The sequence below is a fragment of the Netta rufina genome, assembly GCF_964035555.1.
Source record: "Netta rufina genome assembly, chromosome: 3".
Classification (NCBI taxonomy): Eukaryota; Metazoa; Chordata; class Aves; order Anseriformes; family Anatidae; genus Netta; species Netta rufina.
Window position 1 is genome coordinate 108567365 of NC_140125.1, and position 23944 is coordinate 108591308.

Here is a 23944-nt window from a genome sequence, read left to right on the forward strand (position 1 = left end):
TTTTGTCCTTAATTGGTTTTCACTATTTTTACAATTATTCTTCTAGCAGTAATTTATGTAATTCTTCAGTAAGCAGATCCATAAAGTTCAATCTCTAGATTCTTTCTCCAGTATCCAGACATATCCCTATATCTCTCCATTAAACCATTTCCTTTCATCAGAACCTGTTAAAAATCATGTTGCCCTTTCCCAGGGATTTTAAACCTGATGTCTTAAAACTGCCTGGATGGCTTAGGATTTTGTTGGTTCACAAATCTTAAAATCTGTGTGCGTGCAAACTGCTTTTTTGGCAACAAACTGATTTATAGAATAATATTAATGGGTGTTATAATTCTTACAGCTGAAGTCATAAAGGAAGTCTTCAACTGCAACTCAGTAAAACTGAAATTATGAATTGAAAGATACAGAAATGCCCTTTTTAAATGTCTTGCTTTATTTAATTTTTTATACTGCCTATTAAATTTTAAGAGTATCTTCATTTGCAGATTATGAGTAAGGCTATGTCAGCATTCTACTTAGTATCAGTTTTTAAGGGGATTATTAGCCTAGCCACTAAAATCATATGCAGCCTTCAACCCTATGTCAGATTATATGTTTCAGCGCTCACTGAAGATATGTGCAGCAGCAATAGAGGACTGTAGAGTGAAGCTCTACCTCTTTCTCTAATATGATGGAAAAATATTGCACTTGTATGCTAGACTTTTTATATCACGATGACAGTCACGTATCCTTTGTATGCTTATTGAAAGCTTTTTGACGGTCTTCTGGATACTAGTCAATGGAATGAAATACAAAGCATAATATCTCTGCAATAACAGTGGTATACAGTTTATGGCTTTCACATCTCAGGAAAACTGAAAAAGATTAAAGAAATATTGAATTTTTTAAAATGAAAGAAACCAAATGTTTTCCACAGCCCATAGAACAAATAAGTTCAGATAACAATCACAACTTTGCCAGTCTCATGCTGAATCCTTGTCTTGCTTATGAATTAATATCCTGTATAGAAAAGAGTATTTCTAGATAAGTAGTACGACTAGTTACTCCTCAGAAACAGTGAAATGTTTTCTAATCACAGAAGCATAAAACTACTTATTTAAAGCAGAACAAAACCAACAATACACACACAAAAAATACACCCACACCTACCATCACAGAAGGTCACTACTAGAAATATATTGCTGATGTGATTTTTTTGGACTTCAGCAAGGCTTTTGACACGGTTTCCCATAGGATCCTACTGGACAAAATGTCCACCATACAGCTAAATAAAAACATCATACGATGGGTGAGCAATTGGCTAACGGGCAGGGCCCAAAGGGTTATGGTAAATGGGGCTGCATCAGGCTGGCGGGCGGTCACCAGTGGGGTCCCTCAAGGCTCCATTTTAGGGCCGGTACTTTTCAATATTTTTATAAACGATCTGGATGTAGGAATAGAGGGTATTTTGAGCAAGTTTGCTGATGACACCAAACTTGGAGGAGTTGTGGACTCAAATGAGGGCGTAAAGGCCTTACAGAGGGATCTGGACAGGTTGGAGAGCTGGGCGATCACCAACCGCATGAAGTTCAATAAGAGCAAGTGCCGGGTCCTGCACCTGGGACGGGGAAACCCTGGCTGCATGTACAGACTGGGCGATGAGACGCTGGAGAGCAGCCTGGAAGAGAGGGATCTGGGGGTCGTGGTAGACAGCAAGTTGAATATGAGCCAGCAGTGTGCCCTGGCAGCCAGGAGGGCCAACCGTGTCCTGGGGTGCATCAAGCACGGCATCGCTAGTAGGTCAAGGGAGGTGATTGTCCCGCTCTACTCTGCGCTGGTGCGGCCTCACCTCGAGTACTGTGTGCAGTTCTGGGCACCACAGTATAAAAAGGACATGAAACTGTTGGAAAGTGTCCAGAGGAGGGCTACGAAGATGGTGAAAGGCCTGGAGGGGAAGACGTACGAGGAACGGCTGAGGTCACTGGGCCTGTTCAGCCTGGAGAAGAGGAGGCTGAGGGGAGACCTCATCACAGTCTACAGCTTCCTCGTAAGGGGGTGTCAAGAAGCAGGAGACCTTTTCTCCATTAACACTAGTGACAGGACCCGCGGGAACGGGGTTAAGCTGAGGCAGGGGAAATTTAGGCTGGACGTCAGGAGGGGGTTCTTCACAGAGAGGGTGGTTGCACACTGGAACAGGCTCCCCAGGGAAGTGGTCACTGCACCGAGCCTGTCTGAATTTAAGAAGAGATTGGACTGTGCACTTAGTCACATGGTCTGAACTTTTGGGTAGACCTGTGCGGTGTCAAGAGTTGGACTTGATGATCCTTAAGGGTCCCTTCCAACTCAGGATATTCTATGATTCTATGATTCTATGAAATATTTTATTGCTATTTTTGCTTTCAAAGGAATGTTACTCTATAAAAAAAATAAAAGCATGGAAAGTGACAGAGCTAATTGTTTATTTAGCTTAAGACTCAAGAAAATCAAAGCAGCTTTTTCCTTACCAAGATGAACTCCTGAAAAATACACTTACCTTAAGAATTCCATACTTACTACAAGAACAACCATCAGCATTAACAGTTAAAGTCAGATAACCCAATACTCTTAGAATAAATATGTAATTTGTAACATTAGTAGTTTTTAAACCATTTACCTGAGTAAAAATTAAACACCTCACACATTCAGCTTCTTTTTTTTTTTTTCCAGTCCAGAGATAATCATTTTGTCATCTGTCTTTAAATCTTTTATAAAACTTTATAATCATTTAAAAACTTACTGAGACACCAATGAATAGGAAAGCCGGCACACAGACATTGCGATCTCAACAAGCACTACATGTACTCCCTAAAGTTTTCTACTTAATTTATGTTGCCCCTCTTCCTTCAATCTCTGGAGATGGGAGCTACAAGTTTATTCCATATTCAAAGATACATACCAGGGCACAGGAGGCGCTAATTCACGACTATAACACTAACACTACTGGACAAAATAACTTGTGCTTTTAAGCTTCATAGAATCACACTGGATTTTGCTTTCTTCCTCTCATACAGGAGAGAATCATTTAGATTCAAAAGGAAGGTAAAACAGAAAACAGCTGCATTAGTCTAAAGAACCCAACATATTTAGAGAAAAAGACTCTAACCTGACATGGGTAGAAGCAGACAAGAGAAGGGAAGAATTGTACAGTAATCTTGCCTTATGTATCCTATTTTCTTTCTAAAAGTCTTCCAAGTAACAAGCAAAGACAAGTTCTGTCTTTCTTTCTAATTTTTCCACAAAACAAGAGATTTACATGTAAAATGAATAATTACATAGACTGGATCCAACTACTTAATATGGTACTATGCCCTCACCTGTACCATCCTTCAAGTAGTAGGGCTCCACTGCAGGAGCTTACCATAGAGGAACAATTATTCTTCCACTGATTTCTTTCTTTAGGACCCAGTTATCAGAGGAGATCAAAGTCCTAACTTCTGCATCTCTAATAATATCACACCCAACCCTCCCTATAGAGTATACTATGCAATGATTGTCACTGCTAAGATTCCCAAAATACAGGAAATAAAAAATCTTAAATTTAACAAATGGAACAACAAGTCGTTAAAAAAAAAAAAAATAGTATACTAAAGATTTAATCCTTCAAGATGTTCAGCTTCTCAAATGAATATTAAGCTAACACATCAACTTTAGTGCACAAAGAATATACATATAGCATAAACAAATGTATAAATTTCAGTTGTTAGACAGAGATTATTTTTTTCCTCCAACTTAAGTGGTACTATTATTAAATCAAACTACTTTATTTGACAGACTCAAGAAGATTTACTGGAATTTTAGTACTGCCAACTGTCTATAAAAAAATATTCTCACCTGCAACTACTCTAGTCTGAAATGAGCTTTTACTCAAAATACACATTAGACAAGGCTTTTCTTGGGTATTAACAAAAGGTCAGAAAAGCTGTCTTTCAGACCAGCTTGAAGGTAAAATATTTCATTGTAAAATATTGTACAATAATTATTGTAAAATAATGTACAATATTTTATTGTAAAATATTTCACTGTAAAATATTCTATTCTGACCCAGTGACTGCTTTTCCAGATTACTTTTTAGTGGTATCCTTGAAAACACATTCTAATGATCAGCTCAAAAGTCCTAGAGCATAACACAAATCTGTTTCATTGGAGCTCAGTGCCTTCTAACAGCTTACCTGCAACCCTCAGCAAATTCGCAAGTCCCAGGAGCTTAGCAGACTGCTTATAGTTTGTTGACAACTGAGAAAGACAGTCCTTGATGAGACTGAGTCTATCTGAACACAAACGCACTGTTGGAAGAAGAACCAGTGTTAAAGACTATATAAATGAATCTCACTGCCATATTTCTTGCTCAACAGTGTAGGTGAAGAAAGAGAGCTTGGAAATATATCTATAAACATAAAGTTAAGTAACACTACAACATATCCATCCACAGTCACAGACATCTTACCGCATATCACCTGAATTTATGTATTTATTTTAGTAATTTTAAGGTATGTGTCTGTAAGCTGTTTGAAAGGACCCCTTATTTTACTCATATAACACTCACAAAATAGCAAATTATTTGCCATGCACATTTATGCATGCTATTCAAGCAATCGCAAAGAATAAAAATACGCAGTACCTTGCAGTGGTAAAATTTTCACGCCAAATTCTTCAAGGTAGCCAAGAGCACGAATGAGATCTAGCTCCTCCTGAATATCACTTGGACAGTCTACAATAAGTTGCAGACAGGATCTAAGTAGGAAGCAAGCAAATTTTTGTAAAAGCAGTTGAATAAATTCAAAGTCTAAATTTCTGGAAAGAGATAACCTCTGCATTCTTGAGTAAAAAAGAATAACTTGTTGTGCTTATGAAATGTCAGAATACTTGCTGGTCCTGCGCATTATAAATATTTGGCACTATGTTATGGCCAATTAAACATTTTAAACAAATTCTAGTCTTCGATAGCCATACTCTTTTTCACATATTTGTAATAAGACCAATGCCTAAATCCTCTTGAATTTAGTTGTAACAGATTCGATGAATGAAAGACATTTGAGACATGTATTTACATACATAATTACTTAGGGAAATATTTCATAATCATTACTGGGTTTCAGCTTTGTCATATCCTAGAAGATAAACGTAAAACGTTGATTGGAAGCCAAACTTAAGGTCCTTGTCACAAATTCAGCTTCCTCAGCTAGATTCAGAAAATGAAAACAAAGTTGATAAAAAAAAATATATAACATTATTCTGAAGATGAATTTTCGTACGCAATTATTATTGCTTTGTAACTTTACATAAAACTTTAAATAAAATATGCATGTATTTTATAAATATTATATGGACATGATCATATTTTATTTAAAACTTTCACTGGAATACTATGTTCATATGTAGTTTTTAGTAATACATGTTTAAGAAAAAATGGTTTGCAACAGAAATGTATAAATAGAGCTAACATTATATAATTGATTCTGTGAAAGTGAATGCCTTCCAACTTTGACCTAAGGCAATAATGCCTTTACTAATACGTATGTATGTGCTCACATGTGTCCATTTGGGACGGAAGAGAGCACAGCTGTGAATGAATAAGAAAAAAAGCATTTTCCGTCACTTTCTGATTAAGTTATATAGAACATAACCCTCTTAACTGAAGGTAAACTGCAAAAACATTCTTTTAAATCTTAATGGAAAATACATGATTTGTCAATCTATAAAGCAATTTTCTACTGAGGAAAACTTCCTAATGTGAAAAAGGATAACTAGTTACAAACTATTTGACTGCCTTACTTGCTTAAAGGCTGGTTTGCTGAATATCTCCCCAAAACGTGCTAACACACATACATGCATATCATCGAAGGTCAAGAAGATGAATTTATATCTTGAGGGGAAAAAAAATACTTGAATCTCTCTTGCAATTACTAGTTAAATGTACTCATGTCAAAGGGAAAGTATTATTTAAAAGACATGTCTACCTTCGTAAATAAAATATAAATATTTTTGTTTGGTTATGTGCTTGTATGTTTTACATAAGTGCCTCAAGGAAAAAGAGAAACTCATTTGGATTAACGTGAAAAAACAAGATCAATGAAAAAATAAATTACTAGAATAAAAGAGAAAGGCTATCAATATTAAGACATACCTTTATTTAAAATATTTAGGTTAAGCCAAGGCATCAGCCTTTGACACAGGCAATATTTGACCACTTTACCTATTTACATTTATGTTGCTAAATACTTCCATATCAATTAACACAAGAATGAACACCCATACTGCAACCTCTACATGTAACACTGTAAGTACTGCAGTCTCCTTCATAGAAAGCTCTGTGTCTCAATTCCTTTTTGAAGAACTGTTTGGCTTATTTCTTGATTACAGAATCATAGAATCGTTCAGGTTGGAAAAGACCAGCAACCAAAGGATAGCAACAGTGCACACACACAAAGCATGGTGTGTGTGTGTGTGGGGGAAAATCTTACAGAAACCAGAGATATTGTTTCCATTATCACATAATTTTAAAGACAGAGAAATAGATCCATGTAAGATTCACAACACATTTCAGAGAAAAGAAATGTCAAGTTTCAACTAAAAGAGAAGTACGTATTTACATATATGATAATTGTAAATATACCTGGCCAAATCCATACAGCTATCAGTCAGACTGGTTGAAGAATTGAAATATTCTCTGCCAGCAGCCAGAACTAGTTCAATACTTCTCATATAGCTGACTTTGTACTGTGGTTTCCCTTTTGATGAAACTGGTTGATCCACTGACCAAGTACTGCAATGCATCATTTGCCCAGCCAGATGGATATTGTCTATACTGCTTGAGCATAAAAGACTTTCTGTGAATATCTAAAAGGAAGAATGGTAATTTAATAATCTGTAGCAACAGCTTCAAGTAAGCATATTTTCATTGTATGGAACCAACCCTTTTGAATAAAAGCATCTTTGAAGTCCAAAGAATACATTCAGTCCAAGCAGAAAATAAATTGTGGGAACATTCTCCTTGGTAGAAGTTATGTGTTTATTAAGTAAAACTAAAAATAACTATTATTTATTTAGTTCTACTTCCTGCAGGAAAAAAGAAAAGAAAAAGAAAAAAAGCTTATTAACTGCCTATTTACAGTATGAGTTCAAAAAATAGGAGATCAAAAACTTACACCTATTTTCTGAGGTGTTAATGGGATACAGGTATTAGGACACTGAAAACATAAAAGAACAAATCCTATACTCCAAAAGAAACTCAAAATATTTAGAACTAAGTATATAACTTGTCTTTAATTTTGAATCAAGACTATCTTCAAATAACATACATATTAATACACTGTTATATCTAACACAAAACATTTAATTTCAGGTCAAAGTTTTGCCCACTGTAAGAAGCTTAATCTCAGTTCCTTAACAATTTTTCAGTATAGCTCAGTATAGGTCTAATGAATAGCAACATATGTACTTAGACATTTCAGAAACTACTGCAGCTGCAACAATATGGCCTTTGCCAATTTCATAACAAATTGAAGTATTTCTTCACTATGATGAACCTCTCCAAACCATCTCATGTTCTACACTTGAGCACCAAAGGAACATAGTTCAGTGCTTCATAAATATTATACTATTTGGATCAGCTTCCATTTAATCCTCAAGGAACAGTGAAAAATGAAAAGTAATTATTAAAATTTCAAATCTTGGAAAATAAAATTGCCAGAGATAGAAAAGGCTTATTTATTCTTGTGTTTCCCAAACACTTTTTGGGAAAACTGGTGATTCCCAAACACTTTTTAGAAGTTATTTCCCTAGCAATTCAACATGCAGATGAATGATCTAAATACAAGTCATCAAGAGTTGATCCTCCTTCTTCCTTAACATTCACATACATACAACAATTTACTTCAGGACTTTTAGATATTAAATCTTTCTTTAAGAGGACAGGACTCATTCTGCGTACAATTAAAATATAATAATCATCTGGTCCAGAGGTTAAAAAAAAATATTAAAAAATTACATTAAGATCATGGCAAAGGAAAAGCTAATATTTTCACTTTCAGTGTGCTGTAATACTCAATTTTTTTAATGCACTTTAAAATTCTATGTACACTAAGCCTTAGCTTATCACAAAACCATGAACGTCAAATACATCGTAGATCTTTGTGCAACTTCAAAGTTCAAGCTGCAGAGAAAGTCAAATTTTATGTATAGGTTAAACCCCGTTTGCTTTTTTCCTTCATTATTTCTTTCTAATTTGCTTCAAAAACTCTTCCCAAGGGCTAATCAGATTGACAGCCATAAGCAATTAAATCTGAAAACTGTAATAAAAAAACTTGTATTAAACTTAAAAGATGTCAAGTTTTAAATAGATTTTAGTGGGTATGGCACTGTTTCTATAATAAACCAGTACAGTGAAGCGAAAATGGAAATAAACAGTACATTCCATGGAAAATTCTACATCAGTCTAATAGCCCTTCTTCTTTGCAAATAACAATGACATAGTTTTGGGCTGTATGTACATGGCAGGTTTATGGGTTTGTGTTTTTGTTTTTTGTTTGTTTGTTTGTTTTTTCCCTTACAGAAATTAGATTTCCCTTCTCATATTATTTTACTTCAATTGCATAAAGTAAAAAGCCCAAAATTATGCGTCTTGGGTGATACTAACAAACTACGTGTTTAAGAAATTATTACTTGAAAATAACATTTAGCTAAGGACTGCTTACTTTTCATTAAAGTATTTGTAAACATATCTGTAAATGACATTATGAAGGTTCAAGAAGTTGACACAATTTAGAAAACAGAAGTAATTCTAGTAAAAGATATTTTACAGGATATTTATTAGAGAGGCTTTTGATTAAATGTATTAACACAGGAAGTTTGCACTGACTAAAAATTCCATTAAAAAAAACAGTAGACAACCAAGTAATAACACATGAAAATGTATTTACATTTGTAAGCAACAATGTGAAATGAGAATTTGTAGCTTACTTGGGGCATAAATCAATGAGAAAATATAAAACTCACCTCATAGCAAGTATCTGATTGTAAGCATGTGTATACTTTCTGCTGCATGTCTAACATATCCTGGAGCAACTCTTTCCATTGTGTCTCATTGACTGATGGTTGCCTACAAACATTTTCAAAATTAAATATTCTATTTCTCAGTAAGTGTAAAGAAAAGCAGTAGATAATACTACAATTTCATCATAAAAATATGCTTTCTCAAAAGCCATTTCCATCTTTAATTGGACTTTTAACTAAAAATGATTTATAAAGACTGAAGACTTTTAATATTAACTACAAATTTAAACCACGTATGTGGGTTAAAATTGTTTGACAAAATCCAATAACCAAACTGTTTTTGCTGTTTGTTTTCTGTGGAATAAGATAGGTATCTGTAGAAATCCTTATCAAAATCCCCCAGTTAGTTTTGGTAACTTCCAACAGATATCAGAAAGCTGGAAGTGCTATCTTCCTGCTAACTCAGCAGAAACAGGGTAAAAACAAGTTTGAAACAGCAACTGAGGATCACTGAAGTGTTGTTTACTGTAGGCCAACTCAAAGGACTAATCGACTTTGTGCGATTGTAGAACAGCAGTGCAGTTGTTTTTGCTAAAATTCAAATTGTGTTCAGTTTCTTGACCCTCTGGAATCATGCGTCTTTATTAAACACAATATTTCCTATAAAATTTCCTATGTACCATCAAAACATTTACTAACAAAAACACTATGAAAGTTTTTGGACATCACCTTAAGATTAAAAAATCACTGTTTTAAGCTATACAAATTATTTCAGCTAGTAGCAATTTTCTCAAGTGATATTAGCTTTCACTTTTACAAAGCAAAGTGTCTCTACAAGGAAGTAGAAATATCAACATTTTTCCTACAAAGGCACTGACTTGATCTTTCTAAAAAAAGATTCCTAAAAAAGCTTTCAGCATGCTCAAGTTAAGTATTACCCTATCACCACCAATAAAACATTGTGCATGTTCAAGCAGGAAAAAAAAAAAAAAACACAATGATGGCTGCTTTAACCAGGATTCATTCTTTTTATCTGTTTATGCCAAGAGCTGTGTAATAATTTATGCACACTTAGAAGACCAGTTAAATAGGGTAGTTCTAATATAGAAAAATGTAAAAATTATACTGAAAATAAGAGGCATAATCAATACATAAAAGCAATAAATAACCCTGTTACAACAGCTCCTGAGAAAGCAAAACAAAAAAAAAATTACAAATACTACACTTCCCATGAAATTAAATAGATCTTTAAGAACATCATTTACAACATGTTAACTTCACTGTACATCATTTTGCTGTGTTTTGCAGCAGCCAGCAAGCCTTTTAGGCTTGTTAACTTGAACACAAACACACTGAAACAAGTCTGAAGCAAGACATTTTCGTATGTGGAGAGTGCAGCAAAAACACTAATTATGTTAATCATCAGTTTAACAAATGTGTTTTATGTACTCTGTGTTCAATTTAAACAGCACAGTTCCCTATCATAAAAAAAACAGTTAGGTACACTCTCTGAAATTAAGTACTGTTCCCCTTACTGTCATATCCCCCTTTATCTCCAGTTCCCCTTTGAATACTAACTTGCGACCTGTGTGCCTTGTCAGCCTAATCATCAGTTTCCGTGCCTCCTCGGCATTGTCTTTTGTGTCTTTCACAAAGGAAACAGGTTTCTGAAGTCCATGCTTCTCCAACAGCTCTGACACACTGCAAATAAATGGTAAATATTTTTAATTTCTACACAGTTGTACAACTACCTCTGCTGCTGCTTTCCTAAAGCTGTTATCAAACAATGCATTGCAAATGCAAACAAACAGTGTAAAGTCTGTAACAATATGGATTAGCCACAGTAAAACTATTTACTTTAAAAAACTGCAGGGCTAATGCACAACACAATAATGTGATAAACTATCTTCACAGTTTTCAGTTTTTCACCAAAGTATTACAATACGTCACAATATATTTTAGAAATAACCTTCCTACTCCTCTGGAAAAAGACTTTTATTCCCAGCAAAGTGTTTGTGTATTTTTCTAATATTCAAAAAGCAAAAACCACTCAAAAGTTTTAAGTTCTGAATATAAAAACCTTACAGATAATCATGTTGACATCTCTAAAACCAACATAAAAATCATAAAAAAGCAGCAAGAATATTTGTCATAATAAGGTTTTTGGCTATAGCCAGCAACATATTTAAGAATACATTATGTTGGCTAAATCAAATACCTCAGAATTTGTTCCAGTTCATCTACTGCATCGTGAAGAGAGTTAGTTATATCTGTTTCAGGCCTGCAAAAATACATAAGAAAAAAAATAATATCTTTGTATCTATATAATAAGAATATATCAAGATAAGCCGTACAAAGTTGGAAACATTCCTTGATAAGAATCAAATACATGTCTTTGCTTGTGAAGATTAAAACTGCTGGCTTCTTGCTGGAAGGATAACTAAAATTGAAAGGGTCCCTTAGTCTCCAAAAAATATAATGTCTCTAGACTTTTCACAGGATCTCTACCTGTCAAAGAAACTGGGAGAATACTTTGTATCTCCTCATACCTTCATTTCCTCAACAATTACCTGTCTTTCATACAGGTCTTCCATATGACAACCTTTCTCACGTGCTGATAAGTAGCAATGACTCACTAAGTGCAAGACATCACTAACTGTTACAAGACCAGCAAGATTACTAAGATAACATTATCATTTGGTCTCATTTCACCAAAATATAAAAGCCTAAAGAACTAATACAGAAAGAGCTTTGGTCTGCACTGCTTTAAATCATGTATTGTTACATAATTTAATAGTAGACATAAAGAGCACACACACATATGTATATACATACAGCCAGTATAATTCAGATAGGAACAGAATATTCCAGTAAAATTACATACCCTCTAAGGATGTAGCAATTATTATTGAAGTATTACTACAAAACAATATTTAACACCTAAAATATTTACAAATAACTAGCTGAAAATGCTTACCCATATCCTCTTTGTGGAAGGCATTCCAAAATATCATAACAGAGAGCAAGCTGGTCATCTCGTTCACAACTATAAATACATTCCAATGCTGTAATCATAAGCTGGTCTTGCTCAGGTATAATTTTTTGCTGACACTAACAAGAAAAGAAAGCATTCCACTGTATGTATTTTTTTGTTTCTAATTAAGCAGTTGAGTTTCTTCTGAATATAGAGAATATCTAAATAAATAAATCTCCTGGTTGTAATCTGTAAATCCTGGACAACAACCTAGTGAAGTTCCTTTTGAAGTTACAAGATCTAAAACAACCCAGCTCGTTTCCTACAGTGCAGATAGCTGAAATAGCTCTGGTCCTTCATTATTTCATTATACGCTACTTGAATTTAAGAGGTAGAGAGGGTACAGGTCAAAAGAAAGGAACTGCTGCAAACATTTGTCAGATTTGTTTAACATGTACAACAGCAGCAATACATATAAAAAGGGATATGTTTTTCCTTCAATGGTTGATTTCTGTCCATACACCTGGAACGTTCAAAGGTATGCAAAAACATATGGTATATGCACTAAAATAATTATTTAAATTGTACAAGCAGCATGAAATGGTCACACAATATAACTTCCACCCTTGCTCACTGAACTGCTGTCTCCGTGGCTCCCACTGTATTCTTTGCATTTGTTGGGGAAAGAGAAGAAGGGCTGCAGGGGGAAATCATCTGAAATCTAGTGATAGTAAAATTCATTAGGAAAAAATCTTAGGGAGAACATAAAACTGTCTCATGCCCAATTTTTAAGAAATGCTTATGCCAAAAATTTATTTTAAACACATCACTAGGAAATTACTGCAAGAGCCTTTAAAATAATTTTTAGCTCTAATAGGTCAGAATAGTAATCACATTAGCTTGGCAGTCTCTTCAATGACACTTCTGATTAATGCTTTCTAAAACACAACAAATGTTAAGTCCAAAAAGAAGGGAAAGAGCATAGAGATGATCTATCTGCTGTAGAAAATGTACTAATCCTGCTTTTGAGTTGACTTCTTCAGTACAAGAATTTCCCAAGAAACCAGTAAAGTCATCAAGATTCTATACTTACAGCAGGTTTTGAACTCTGAAAAATCTTCAGAGGCAGAGTCAGGTCTTCCTTTGCTAATGTTACTAAATATTCTTTGAAGAGTGAATTTGCCAGACCAGGGGACTGATTTTCACAGCGGTGGAGAAAAGGGATCATCCACTGATAAACATTCTTCACGTATTTTTCATCAGAGGACTGTAAAGCACCATGAGTTACAGAGATGGGAAAAAAGAACAAAGTCAGTTTTGTTTCCCAAAACAAATGAACAACAACAAAAACACAGAACATTTTGGTCAACAAAACTGAAACAGTATCTCCACCTATCACAAAATAGAGCTGAAGCCTAACCTTTGCCACTGCTGCGCAGAGCACTATGTCATGAAATACTGAAACAATTCATCATCTTACTGATACCAATGGTGTGGGAAGACCAAGCTGTACATGAGTAAAGCCCATTAGCTGACAAATGCCAAGCTCTCCTCCTTTTCCTACAGTTTCAGGATGAACGGAAGATTGGCTTCCATCCCCATCAGACTAGTATTACTTCCAATATTTAAGAATAGCTGCATGAGCTCCTCTAGAGCACACACATTCTTTTAACTATTTCAGACCCCTGTTCTATCTGTAGGTATTTTCCAATCTTTCCACAAAAGATGAGATTTCACCTGTTCTGAAATGCCATGCACAGGCTGAATATAAAGATGAAAAACACATATGCTGCAGAGACAAATATTAAGATTTTTTCACCAACATTTACAGACATCAAAAAACATCCAAGGAAAACATCCAATGTGTATCTGCAGCATCACTGACAGCTACACTGAAGATCCTACAGAAACGGACAATGAAAAAGCAATTCACAGCTTTAACAAGCTTTGACTTTTATTAGATTTATTAATGTTTGATCCTGTGTCTAGGATGGAAGAACAGGTCTTTAACAAAACTAAACGATTAAACTTTTTTTTTATTTTTAAACAAAACAAACAAAGGCCCCCACTAAGTGTTAGATTCCCATTGAATTCAAGGTGGAGGCTCATTAGAAAAACGTCAGCCCCTAGCACTATCTTTAAGCACATGGGATTCTAGGGTAACCTGAACTACTGGAAATCAAGGCATACTTAGCGATCTGTTCAAAATACTTACGTTTTTCATCAACAGTCTAAGCTTTTCAATGTCCTTCATCTCTACTAGTTCCTTTAAAGTTAATGTTCGATCACCATCAGTCTCATAAACTACTGTCTCAAGAGTGATCAGGTTGTCACAAAGCACCTGCAGACCAGGGATATTCCTCTCCATGCCAAGACGAACAAGGGACAGAGCACAGTCCACCTGAAAAATAATTAAAAAAAAAAAAAAAAAAAAAAATCTCTGCTGTGCAACTGTTTGCCAGAAAACAACTTCAAAAGTCCAGTCTGTGTCCTGTTTGTGTAACTATCTTCTTTCCTTGTTCCCCTTGCTCGAGAGGGGATTCTAAATTCCTAGAAGTTTTTGTTGCCTATTTCAATACGGATTGCTATTCTCAGCTTTATAAAGACCAAATAAAATGCTTACCCTTGGTGGATGATGCCATTACAGGCCTTTTGGCCATGGTGTGCCCTACAGATGCACATAAACTAGAAAAATACCTTTTTTGATTCTTTCTGTAGGTCATACAGAAATAAGGCATCTCATCTTTCTCCATGCGTTATAAATGATTGCTTGAAACCAAATTTATCAGTTAACTGACTGAAGTTATGTGTATATCTGTGTGTAATGTGACTTTTCTAGCTGTCCATGAATTACTGATTTTAATTGGTGCATTTCATTCCACAGAATATAATCAGTGACTGAAGACACCTTTACGTGAAAGATTCTGCTTTGATTTCTAAGAATACAATATTGACTGTATGTATTCAGTGAGGCAGACAAAAGCTTGGAACAGTAGAGCACAATCTCATTTATGTTATTAACTTAATTGATCCTTGGAAGTTGCTTTTATTTCCATAGCTGCTGATAGGCTGTTAATCACAAGGAATTAAGATTTAAGATGCCTGAAAAACTGCAAACTTGAAAAACAAAAGAACTGGACCAGAACTAACCTATATTGATACTTCCATCCAACCTTTTTTTTTTTTTTCATGCAGCTATATGGGCTTGAGAAGCAACAAACCAACAGAGCACATGAGCTCTATTTGCACTGCTTATCTTTACCACACAGGGCTTCACACATTTTTAAAACATAAAGAAAATAATAATGCAGAAATAAGCTGCCTGATAGTTTCACAACCATACAATAAACCTGCCAAGAAGTAATTGTGACAGTACGACACAGAATCATAGAATGGTTTGGGTTAGAAGGGACCTTAAACATCCCCTAGTTCCAACCACCCCAGCATAGCAGGGTCACTTCCCACCAGACCAGGTTGCTCAAAGCCTCATCCAACCTGGCCATGAACACTTCCAGGGATGGGGCATCCACAGCTTCTCCAAGCAACCTGTTCCACTGCCTCAACACCCTCACAGTGAAGAATTTCTTCCTAACATCTAACCTAAATCTACACTCTTTTCAATTTAAAATGATTATCCCTTGTCCTATTACTATACCCCTGACAGAGTCCCTCCCCAGCCTTCCTGTAGCCCCCTTTAAGTACTGGAATGCCACTGTAAGGTCTCCCTGCAGCCTTCTCTTCTCCAGACTGAACAACCCCAATTCCCTCAGCCTGTCTTCATAGGAGAGATGCTCCAGACCCTTGATCTTCCTTGTGGCCCTCCTCTGGACTCGTTCTAGTATAGCCATGTCCTTCTTGTGCTGAGGGCCCCAGAGCCAAACAGTCTAGGTAGTCTCACAAGAGCAGAGTAGATAGAAGGGGAAAATCACGTCCCTCGACCTGCTAGCCATGCTGCTTTTGGTGCAGCTGAGAATGCAGTTGTCTTTCTAGGCTGGAACCACACATTGCTGGCTCATGTTGAGCTTCTTGTCAACCAATACCCCCAAGTTCTTCTCAGGGCTGCTCTCAGTAATTAGCATTTGACAGTGACATTTCTGAATGCCATATATCGGTATACGACCTAATGCTATGTGACACAATAAACCATGTTTCCTGATACACATTCACAACGTTCCCTCCCTTTACTTAATTACAAATACAAGACACAATGGTAAGCAGACTTCTTCGACTAAAAGTGTTGTCTGCTATGGTAAGTCAAGTGAAAGAGAATCTACAGGCTTCCTGTTCATTCCTATGGATTAATTATTTACCTGACTGAACTTCAGAGCAAGCACAAGTATGCTAAAGTACTTGGGAAAAAGCATCCCATTAATACCCATTAAGATAGGCTTCTACTGAAGAATACTGATCAGCCTGAAACAGCCATCATTGTTTTCTCGCTGCTATTCTCACCTGCATGGAATATTTTTCAATTTCCTGTGCTCTGCTCAAATACCAATCAGTCACAAGCTCTACTGAAAGTTCAGTAGTCCTGTACTTCAGTAATTCCGGCTGTGTTTCATAGAGAAATTCGCCTTCATCTTGTAAAGTTGGTTCAACAATCATCCTTAAAAAAAAAAAAAAAAAAAAAAAAAAAAAGTATGTTTAACTATAAGCATATATTTACTTATATTTTTTCACATTAGTCTTCTTCATAAAACTTTAGGTCATTCTGAAGAAGAACAGTACAAATCAACCTATCATTGCACCAATAAGTTGAGGGGACTCAAAATGCCAATCCCAGTATTTACTTTTATCAGCAAAGTAACTAACTGGAGATACCAAACGTAAGATGGATCACAAAAGATCGATTCCTCTCTACTAAAGACACAAGTATGCTTAATTCATGCTTTCCATCTGTTATTCCCACAAAAAGGCAGTTACATGATCCATTAATGCAGCTACTATAATGTTATGGTTTACAACTTCCAGTAAGATACTCTTCACAAAATCACAGTGAACGTAACGGCATAACATGAAAGACTGCTTGGTCTTCCAGTCTCATTAAGAAAGCTCAAAACACAAACTAGTGTGCACAAAAGTGAGAAATTAGACTTGCTATTTACTGCATTTTAATTTACCTGCATTCTGCTTTTTCACACCAGTCTTCTTCACGATGTTTCTGTTCATTCCAAGGAACAATTTTCAATGTTCCCTGCTTGTAACTGGTATAACAGAAAATGGAATGCAAATTTATTAAAAAAGTGAAAAAAAAGTGATGAATTAATGGAATACAAAGCACATGCAAGTATTTCACTGAATTCATGATAAGGATGTCATTTGATTACAGTGCCAGTTCCTTAAATTTATCACTTCTTAATGTAGCTATACAAGTACGATTTCACCTGTAGGATATTATCTGTACAAACACATATACTACCTATACCATTTAAGTAAACTAAAAAATTCAGTATCATCTTTTTACTTTGTCTTTGATAGAAGTCACTACAAAAGAATCTTTACCACTTCATGGTTAGTATCCTGACTTCATACGCTACCACAGAAGACTGAATGTGTGAAAACCTACAATCTTCACAGTTTAAAAAAAAGTAATTTTTCAAATTTTAACACAAATCATTTTATTCAACCAAAGCAAGATATGCCCTGCTGTACTGATCTTCTCAATTAAGTTTAACATGGTTTTCTGACTACTAACACCCGCAGTGAAACATTTTCTACATATTGAGGTTGAAGAAAAAAGTCCATTTGAGACAGAGATTAAGAACAACACAAGTTATTACTAGAACGATTAGTTACAGCTTGCTATTGTAGGCTAGTTGTTTAAGCAGCATGAAACCTGAGAAAACCATACTGAGACATGCGGAACATAAACTAAGTTGAAATAGAAGAGCCTCATTTTCTCCCGACCCTGATAATAAAAAGCAATAGTAATACTGCATGGACAATCCCTATTTACAAGTTAACTGATACTCCATTGAAGAGCAGTAGCGTTGTAACATAGTAGCTTAAAAAGAAACACTTTTCCAATACACAAATCAATTTCACAACATAAGAATCAAAACAAAAAACTGTAAATCAGTAACTCCACTTCAGTTAGTAAGTCATTAAATGCATATAAGGCTATTTAACAAAGCATCTAACAGCCCGTCCTTGTATACACGAGCATTTTTCCAAGGTCACCCATCCTTCCTTTCTCTACTTTATGCACAATAATATTCCGTGTTTTATCCATTGTGATTCCAACCTTCCACATGATATGTGCAGTAGGAACAGAGAAATAAATTGACCAGCAGGCTGCTAAAGTGAAAAGAGAGGAAGTAAAGATGGAAAACAACTAATTCTTATGTCTCAGGTATAGTAACACCTCCATTTCAACTCTAGTTCAGCCACGTGAAGTTGAACAAAGGCCTCCACAATTACATTTTAATCAGAAAGAAGCATTACATCAGGAGATGCACAGATTTCAGGTGTTTTGTGTTTTTTTTTAATGTCTTCAATAACAAATATTGCATTATTTAAATATTAATACATAAAACTGGGTACATAAACTAAATGAATAAGGGACACATGAGAACATTATTAGCTTAGTGGTATGGTTTAGTGGAGGACTTGTTAGTGTTAAGTCAGAAGTTGGACTAGGTAGGTGATCTTGGAGGTCCAACCTAGGTGATTCTATGATTCTGTTATTATGGAAAACTCAGTTCATAAAGAACAAGCTGAAACATCAAAGCAAATAAAACCCAGTGTAATAACATTCCCTTCTAAAATAGAAAATCAAGAGCAGCTCTTTATATTGTAATAAAAAATGCTCTCCTGTATGTCCTATTAAACAAAAAAGGAAATGGGACAACATTTTACTATCCAAGACTACTACTTTTCATAGGCTCTCTAGTAATATTTTTCTGTCCACTTCCCAGTGGACAGAAGATATTGGTTTGAGAAGGTATTTATTTATTGGTATTTATTGGTTTGAGAAGATATTTCACGTTGGATTGTGTTGTCTGTCCTAATATTAACACAGCTTACTAAGGTGGGGGGGAAGACAGCAGAAAAGACAAGAGTTGCATTTTAGAAGCCATTGAGAAGCTGTTCTGCAGCTTTCCCTGCAAAATTGTCATCTAAGGTATCCTACCAGCTATCCTTCAGCCATAGACAACTCTAACCCCAAGCATTACAACTACCCTTGCAAAACAACAAGAGGAGATTTTTGGACAGCAGCTCTGATTTCATGTTATAGACAACATTTTCTCTCAAACTTTGCTACAAGTAATAATACTGTAACTGCTGTTCTGCCTCCAAGAATTGTAGTGCAAAGAGTTCTCAAAATTCTGACTTTTTGGGGGCTAAATATGCTGCTGCTATCCCTCAATATGAGATGTGAAGAAAAAAAAATAGCAACTTGCTGAGGAAGATCTCAGTCCATTACTACTCCCAAGCTTTTCCCTTTGACAATTCCTCTGTTTCCCTTCCCCTTACCTCCAAAATCCATCAAGTGAGGAAGCAATGTACAATTCGGCCTCCCTACTGAAAAGGATGCAACACAGAAAAAGTGGTAAAGTGCAGAGACAAACAATTTGAATGACCACAGGTAAGAAGTGTGTGATCATTCCTTTTGTGAAAGCCTGAGCACATTAAGAAATGCTGGAGGAAAGAAAGCAACCAATGTGCGCTTTTTTTTTTTTTTTTTTTAAACAAAGTTGCTTTCTTTTTCCATGTCACTTAAATAGAAAATGGCATTTCACTGTTTTTACTTCCTACAACATGGTAAGTATCGACAAGACTAGCAGGGCCTCGTTCAAAATGAAAAGCAGCAGATACTAGCTTATACCATGTACACATAAGCTCTTAACTACCTACTGCCCAACAGAGGATAAAAAAATGAGTATTTGGTTTCACAATTAGAAAGTCTTCAGAATAAAGAATAAATAAAAAAAGCACCATAAAGTTTATTACACTTCTAGAAAATAACAAGTTCAGGAATATTTGAGCCATATATTAAAGTTTCTTGAGAAACTTCAGGTAAATGTGGCAATGTGTTTGTCCATACCACTTTTTTTCCTCCCCTTTCACATTGCCTATTGGCCATTTGTCTTCTAGCCAAATCTACCAAGACCAATCTCATGTTTCGCCAAAGGGTTTTTGCAGGACTGAAACCTACAGTTGCCCACACACATCAATTCAAGAAGTTCTATAAGCTTACTTCAAAAGTTTTTCGTAAAAGCTTATTAGGAGACTTCACCACAAAATACTGAAGAGTAGACTTTTTGATTCATATGAAAAAATCATCATGCAGTGCAGTCTTGACTGGAAACTTTCATTCCATCTTTTTCCCCTTCTCACAGCAGAAGAAGTTAAATACTTTGAGGCAGGTGTATGGAAAAGCGACCAAAAATTCTTTTGAAACTATTTTCTGCTCTGGCTTGATTTGCCGTTTCAAAAGTATTCAGGTTCACCATAGGAATACACTTAGAAGGTAATTTCAGATTTTTAACGTTCTCACCAAGAAGCAAACAGCAATCAGCACCTATGTTCTCTAAATGCTTAAAGGAAACAACGTTAAAAAAGAATAGGTTAACTGTGAAGTATCTTATCCTAGTAGAATTAAGCAATTTTAAAAAGTCAGTCTTAACATACATGTTTCTTCTCAAGCTAAATTCACAAAGCACACACACACGGAGCTAATTGTTTATTTCACTCACCTCCTCAACAATTCTAAAAAAATTCTCAAATCCCTCCTGTCCCCTATTTGATTGCATTCTGCCTTCCTTGCTTTCTCCCCTCATTCTGAAGAGTTTAGAAAATCTCTTTGCATATTAATTCTAACACAAGGACTGAAATAAAGCAATTTTGCCACTAGCAAAGGATAGATCAAGGTATCTAAGCATTTTACAAAGTCAAAACAAATATTAAAGAGATGTATTTAACTCAACATTTATCACAAGGCTTTTTCTTTTTCTTAAATAATTGTTATGTTTTAGCATAGATTCCCCTCTTCCCCCCAACCCCTGTTTACCCCATAGCTCTGTATCAGTAACTACAACAACATATGCAGAAAAGGGTAACAAAACTCTGGGAAAGTAACAGCGATCAGCTGAGAAACAGTAAGTTTAGAAAGATTTCAGGCATTAAAATACCACAGCATTCTGCAAACCCAAAAGCACTGAATACAAATGAGACTGAGAAGAGGAAGAGATAGGAAACTAAGTATATGCTAAGAGACAAGGTTTCCATTTTTCTACCATTATTTTGTTTACAATACACATGCAGCAAACTCAGCACCACTGGAACACATCAGAACTACCGCACGGAATACATAAGTCTGCCTGGTGTGGAAGGAAATTCAGCATGCACAAGTAGCTTGCTGTATGGGGAACATACAGTCTATGCTACTGCCTCCAGCATTCATTAGGCTCTACGCTTATGCTATGCAACTTCACCACTTTGCTCTAGAAACTGAAATTCTAGGTCAAAGACTGTACTTAAAAACAAAATGGGCACCCGAAATTCCAGGTGCTGGAACAGATCTCTATAGTCACTAAGGCAGGCATCCTTTTCCAATTAAAAGAAACTTGTCGGGTGCAACATACCTAACTCCACACAAAGATTACCTAGGAGTTTCTTTTTGTATATCCTTTTTTCTTTCAACTGTTTCTCCCATCCTTGCCCCCCCCCATCTATTTTTTTTTTTTTAACATTAGAGTAAATATGATTGGTGCTCAGTAAATTGACAAATTAGGGAGGTATTCAACTCTATTTCTGCAAAAAGAGCTCATTTTTCCTTTGTTGCTTTTTCCACTCTATTGTTTGCATTGGGTTGCCAACTCTTCACATTCTTTGCTCTGATAAAAGAGACCCATGCTATTGTAGCTTCTGTACCTTACCAACTGCATTCATTCAAACCTGCAGATTATTTTTCTCTCTAAGGACAATTCTTTCTATTGCCAATGGTAACTTTGTGTTTGGTTAGTTGGTGTGTTTTTTTTTTTTTTTCCTTCCTTCTTTCAAGCATTTCATTCAGAGGAACTGTCTGAGATTCTTTCAGCTGAGGATTTTATTTATTCTAGTTTTCCTTTGTAAAACCATGCAAATTGAATCCAGCCTGGAAAACAAAAGTCAGTTCACCTCAACACACTTATGAAATAGTATCTTTTTGCTGAAAGACACGTACATTTTTAAAAGAGTGGGTTTTTTTTTCTTCAAACTATTTGGGTAGCAGATGAATGTTTGCCTTTTTTAAATTTATCTCTCATTGCCTGAAAAAAAAAAATGAGAAAATACTAATTTTCTATTTGAAAGCTTGCATGTTACATACTGGAATAGAACATAATGTATTTAAGTGAGACAACAGGTACTGACTGATATGTTAAGAGAAAAGCTATATAGGAAAGATACTGAACAGCAAAATAAGGTAGTATTTCCATCAAATGTTTTGTTATCCACTCAAAAATTGTTTGAAGAATGTACTTCGTAATGATTTTATTAAATTTTATTTTTAAATATTCTCCACTATGTTTTGTGATAAACAATATAAAATACTGAACCTTCAAATATTCTTTTAGCCCTGATAGCACTTGTATGCCTACCAGAATTACCAGCTTTCGTATTTTACTGTATGTACACTACAAAGGAGTTTAGACTTCATATTAAAATTATTTCTATAATCCCACTATGCACCGATATGAATGAATCAAAATAAGGCTAAATAATACAGGATTTGCAAGGGAAATTTTATAAAGTATTCTTTTTCATTTTAACCCAGAAACTCATTTGGCCAAGGTCTGTATTCTTAGAGAGCAACCATGGAATCACAGAATATCCCATGTTGGAATGGAACCGGAAGGATCATCAAGTCCAACTCCTGGCTCCACACAGGACCGTCCCAAAATCAGACCATGTGTCCAAGAATGTTGTCTGAACACTACTTGAACTCCAGCAGACTCAGTGCCGTGATCGTTGCCCTTGGGAGCCTGTCCCATTGCCCAACCACTCTCTGTGAAGAGCTTTCTAACACCCAGCCTGACCCTCCCCTGTCCCAGCTCCATGCCATTCCCTCCGGTCCTGTCACTGTCCCCACAGAGCATAGCTCAGCACCTTCCCCTCCGCTCCCCTCGTGAGGGAGCTGCAGGCCACCATGAGGCCTCCCCTCGGCCTGCTCTGGTTGGGGATGAACAAACCAAGGGATCTCTGCTTCTCCTCTTATATCTTTCCCTCCAGACCCTTTGCCACTTTCATATCTCTCCTTTGGACACATTCTAATAGTTTTGTGTCTTATATTGTGATGCCCTAAACTGCACACAATACTGGAGGTGAGGCCGCACCAGCCCAGAGAGGAGTGGGACAATCCCTTCCCTCAACCAGATAGCAGTGCTGCACCTGATGAACCCCAGGGTACGGTTGACCCTTTTAGCAGCTATGGCTCACTGTTGACTCTGATTCATCTTGCCATTGACCCAAGTCCTCAATCTTTTTGTGGGGCTGCTCTCCAGTCTCTCATTCCCCAGTCTGTCCATAAATCCAAGTCCAGAATCCAGTATTTGCTCTTGTTAAATTTCATATATTCCCTGTTTTCAATGGGAAAATCAACTCCAGTTTCTGTTGCTCTGCAATTCTTACAGCTCTGAAAATTTTATGATGTTAGAATTACTCTAGAACTGCAGATGAAATACAGTAAGAAATGCATCCCAGATACACTGTCTGAAACAGCTATGGTATGTATGCATTTGTATTTTTCATACTGCATGAAGACATGGGGTAGTTTAGTAATGAATTAGCAAATGCAACTACAGAATTGACTACGTATATTTTTAGGTTTCCCATTACTCAACATATTACATGACACAAAAGCAGTAGGCAGAGAGAGGGGCATTTCATTTTCAGAGTATCCATATGATGTGAAAAATTAAGCAGCAGTGAAGCACAGCTAGTGCCTAAAACAGAGTGCCAAAAGCATCAAACAGTTTG

The 23944-nt window shown here is 35.8% G+C and overlaps 1 protein-coding gene across 1 annotated transcript in view; it reads right to left on the minus strand.

The window, feature by feature from the left end:
- Positions 1 to 23944, minus strand: part of NBAS (NBAS subunit of NRZ tethering complex) — a gene marked incomplete at its 5' end in the record, with an annotated part of 190198 nt that overhangs the window by 123300 nt on the left and 42954 nt on the right. Inside the window, 11 exons of the mRNA XM_084283852.1 lie at positions 4188 to 4301; positions 4637 to 4749; positions 6632 to 6855; positions 9013 to 9115; positions 10588 to 10710; positions 11228 to 11290; positions 11987 to 12120; positions 13077 to 13250; positions 14199 to 14384; positions 16436 to 16589; positions 17104 to 17187. Coding sequence (XP_084139978.1) covers positions 4188 to 4301; positions 4637 to 4749; positions 6632 to 6855; positions 9013 to 9115; positions 10588 to 10710; positions 11228 to 11290; positions 11987 to 12120; positions 13077 to 13250; positions 14199 to 14384; positions 16436 to 16589; positions 17104 to 17187 — 1472 coding nt within the window. The remainder of the gene's footprint in view (positions 1 to 4187; positions 4302 to 4636; positions 4750 to 6631; positions 6856 to 9012; positions 9116 to 10587; positions 10711 to 11227; positions 11291 to 11986; positions 12121 to 13076; positions 13251 to 14198; positions 14385 to 16435; positions 16590 to 17103; positions 17188 to 23944) is intronic.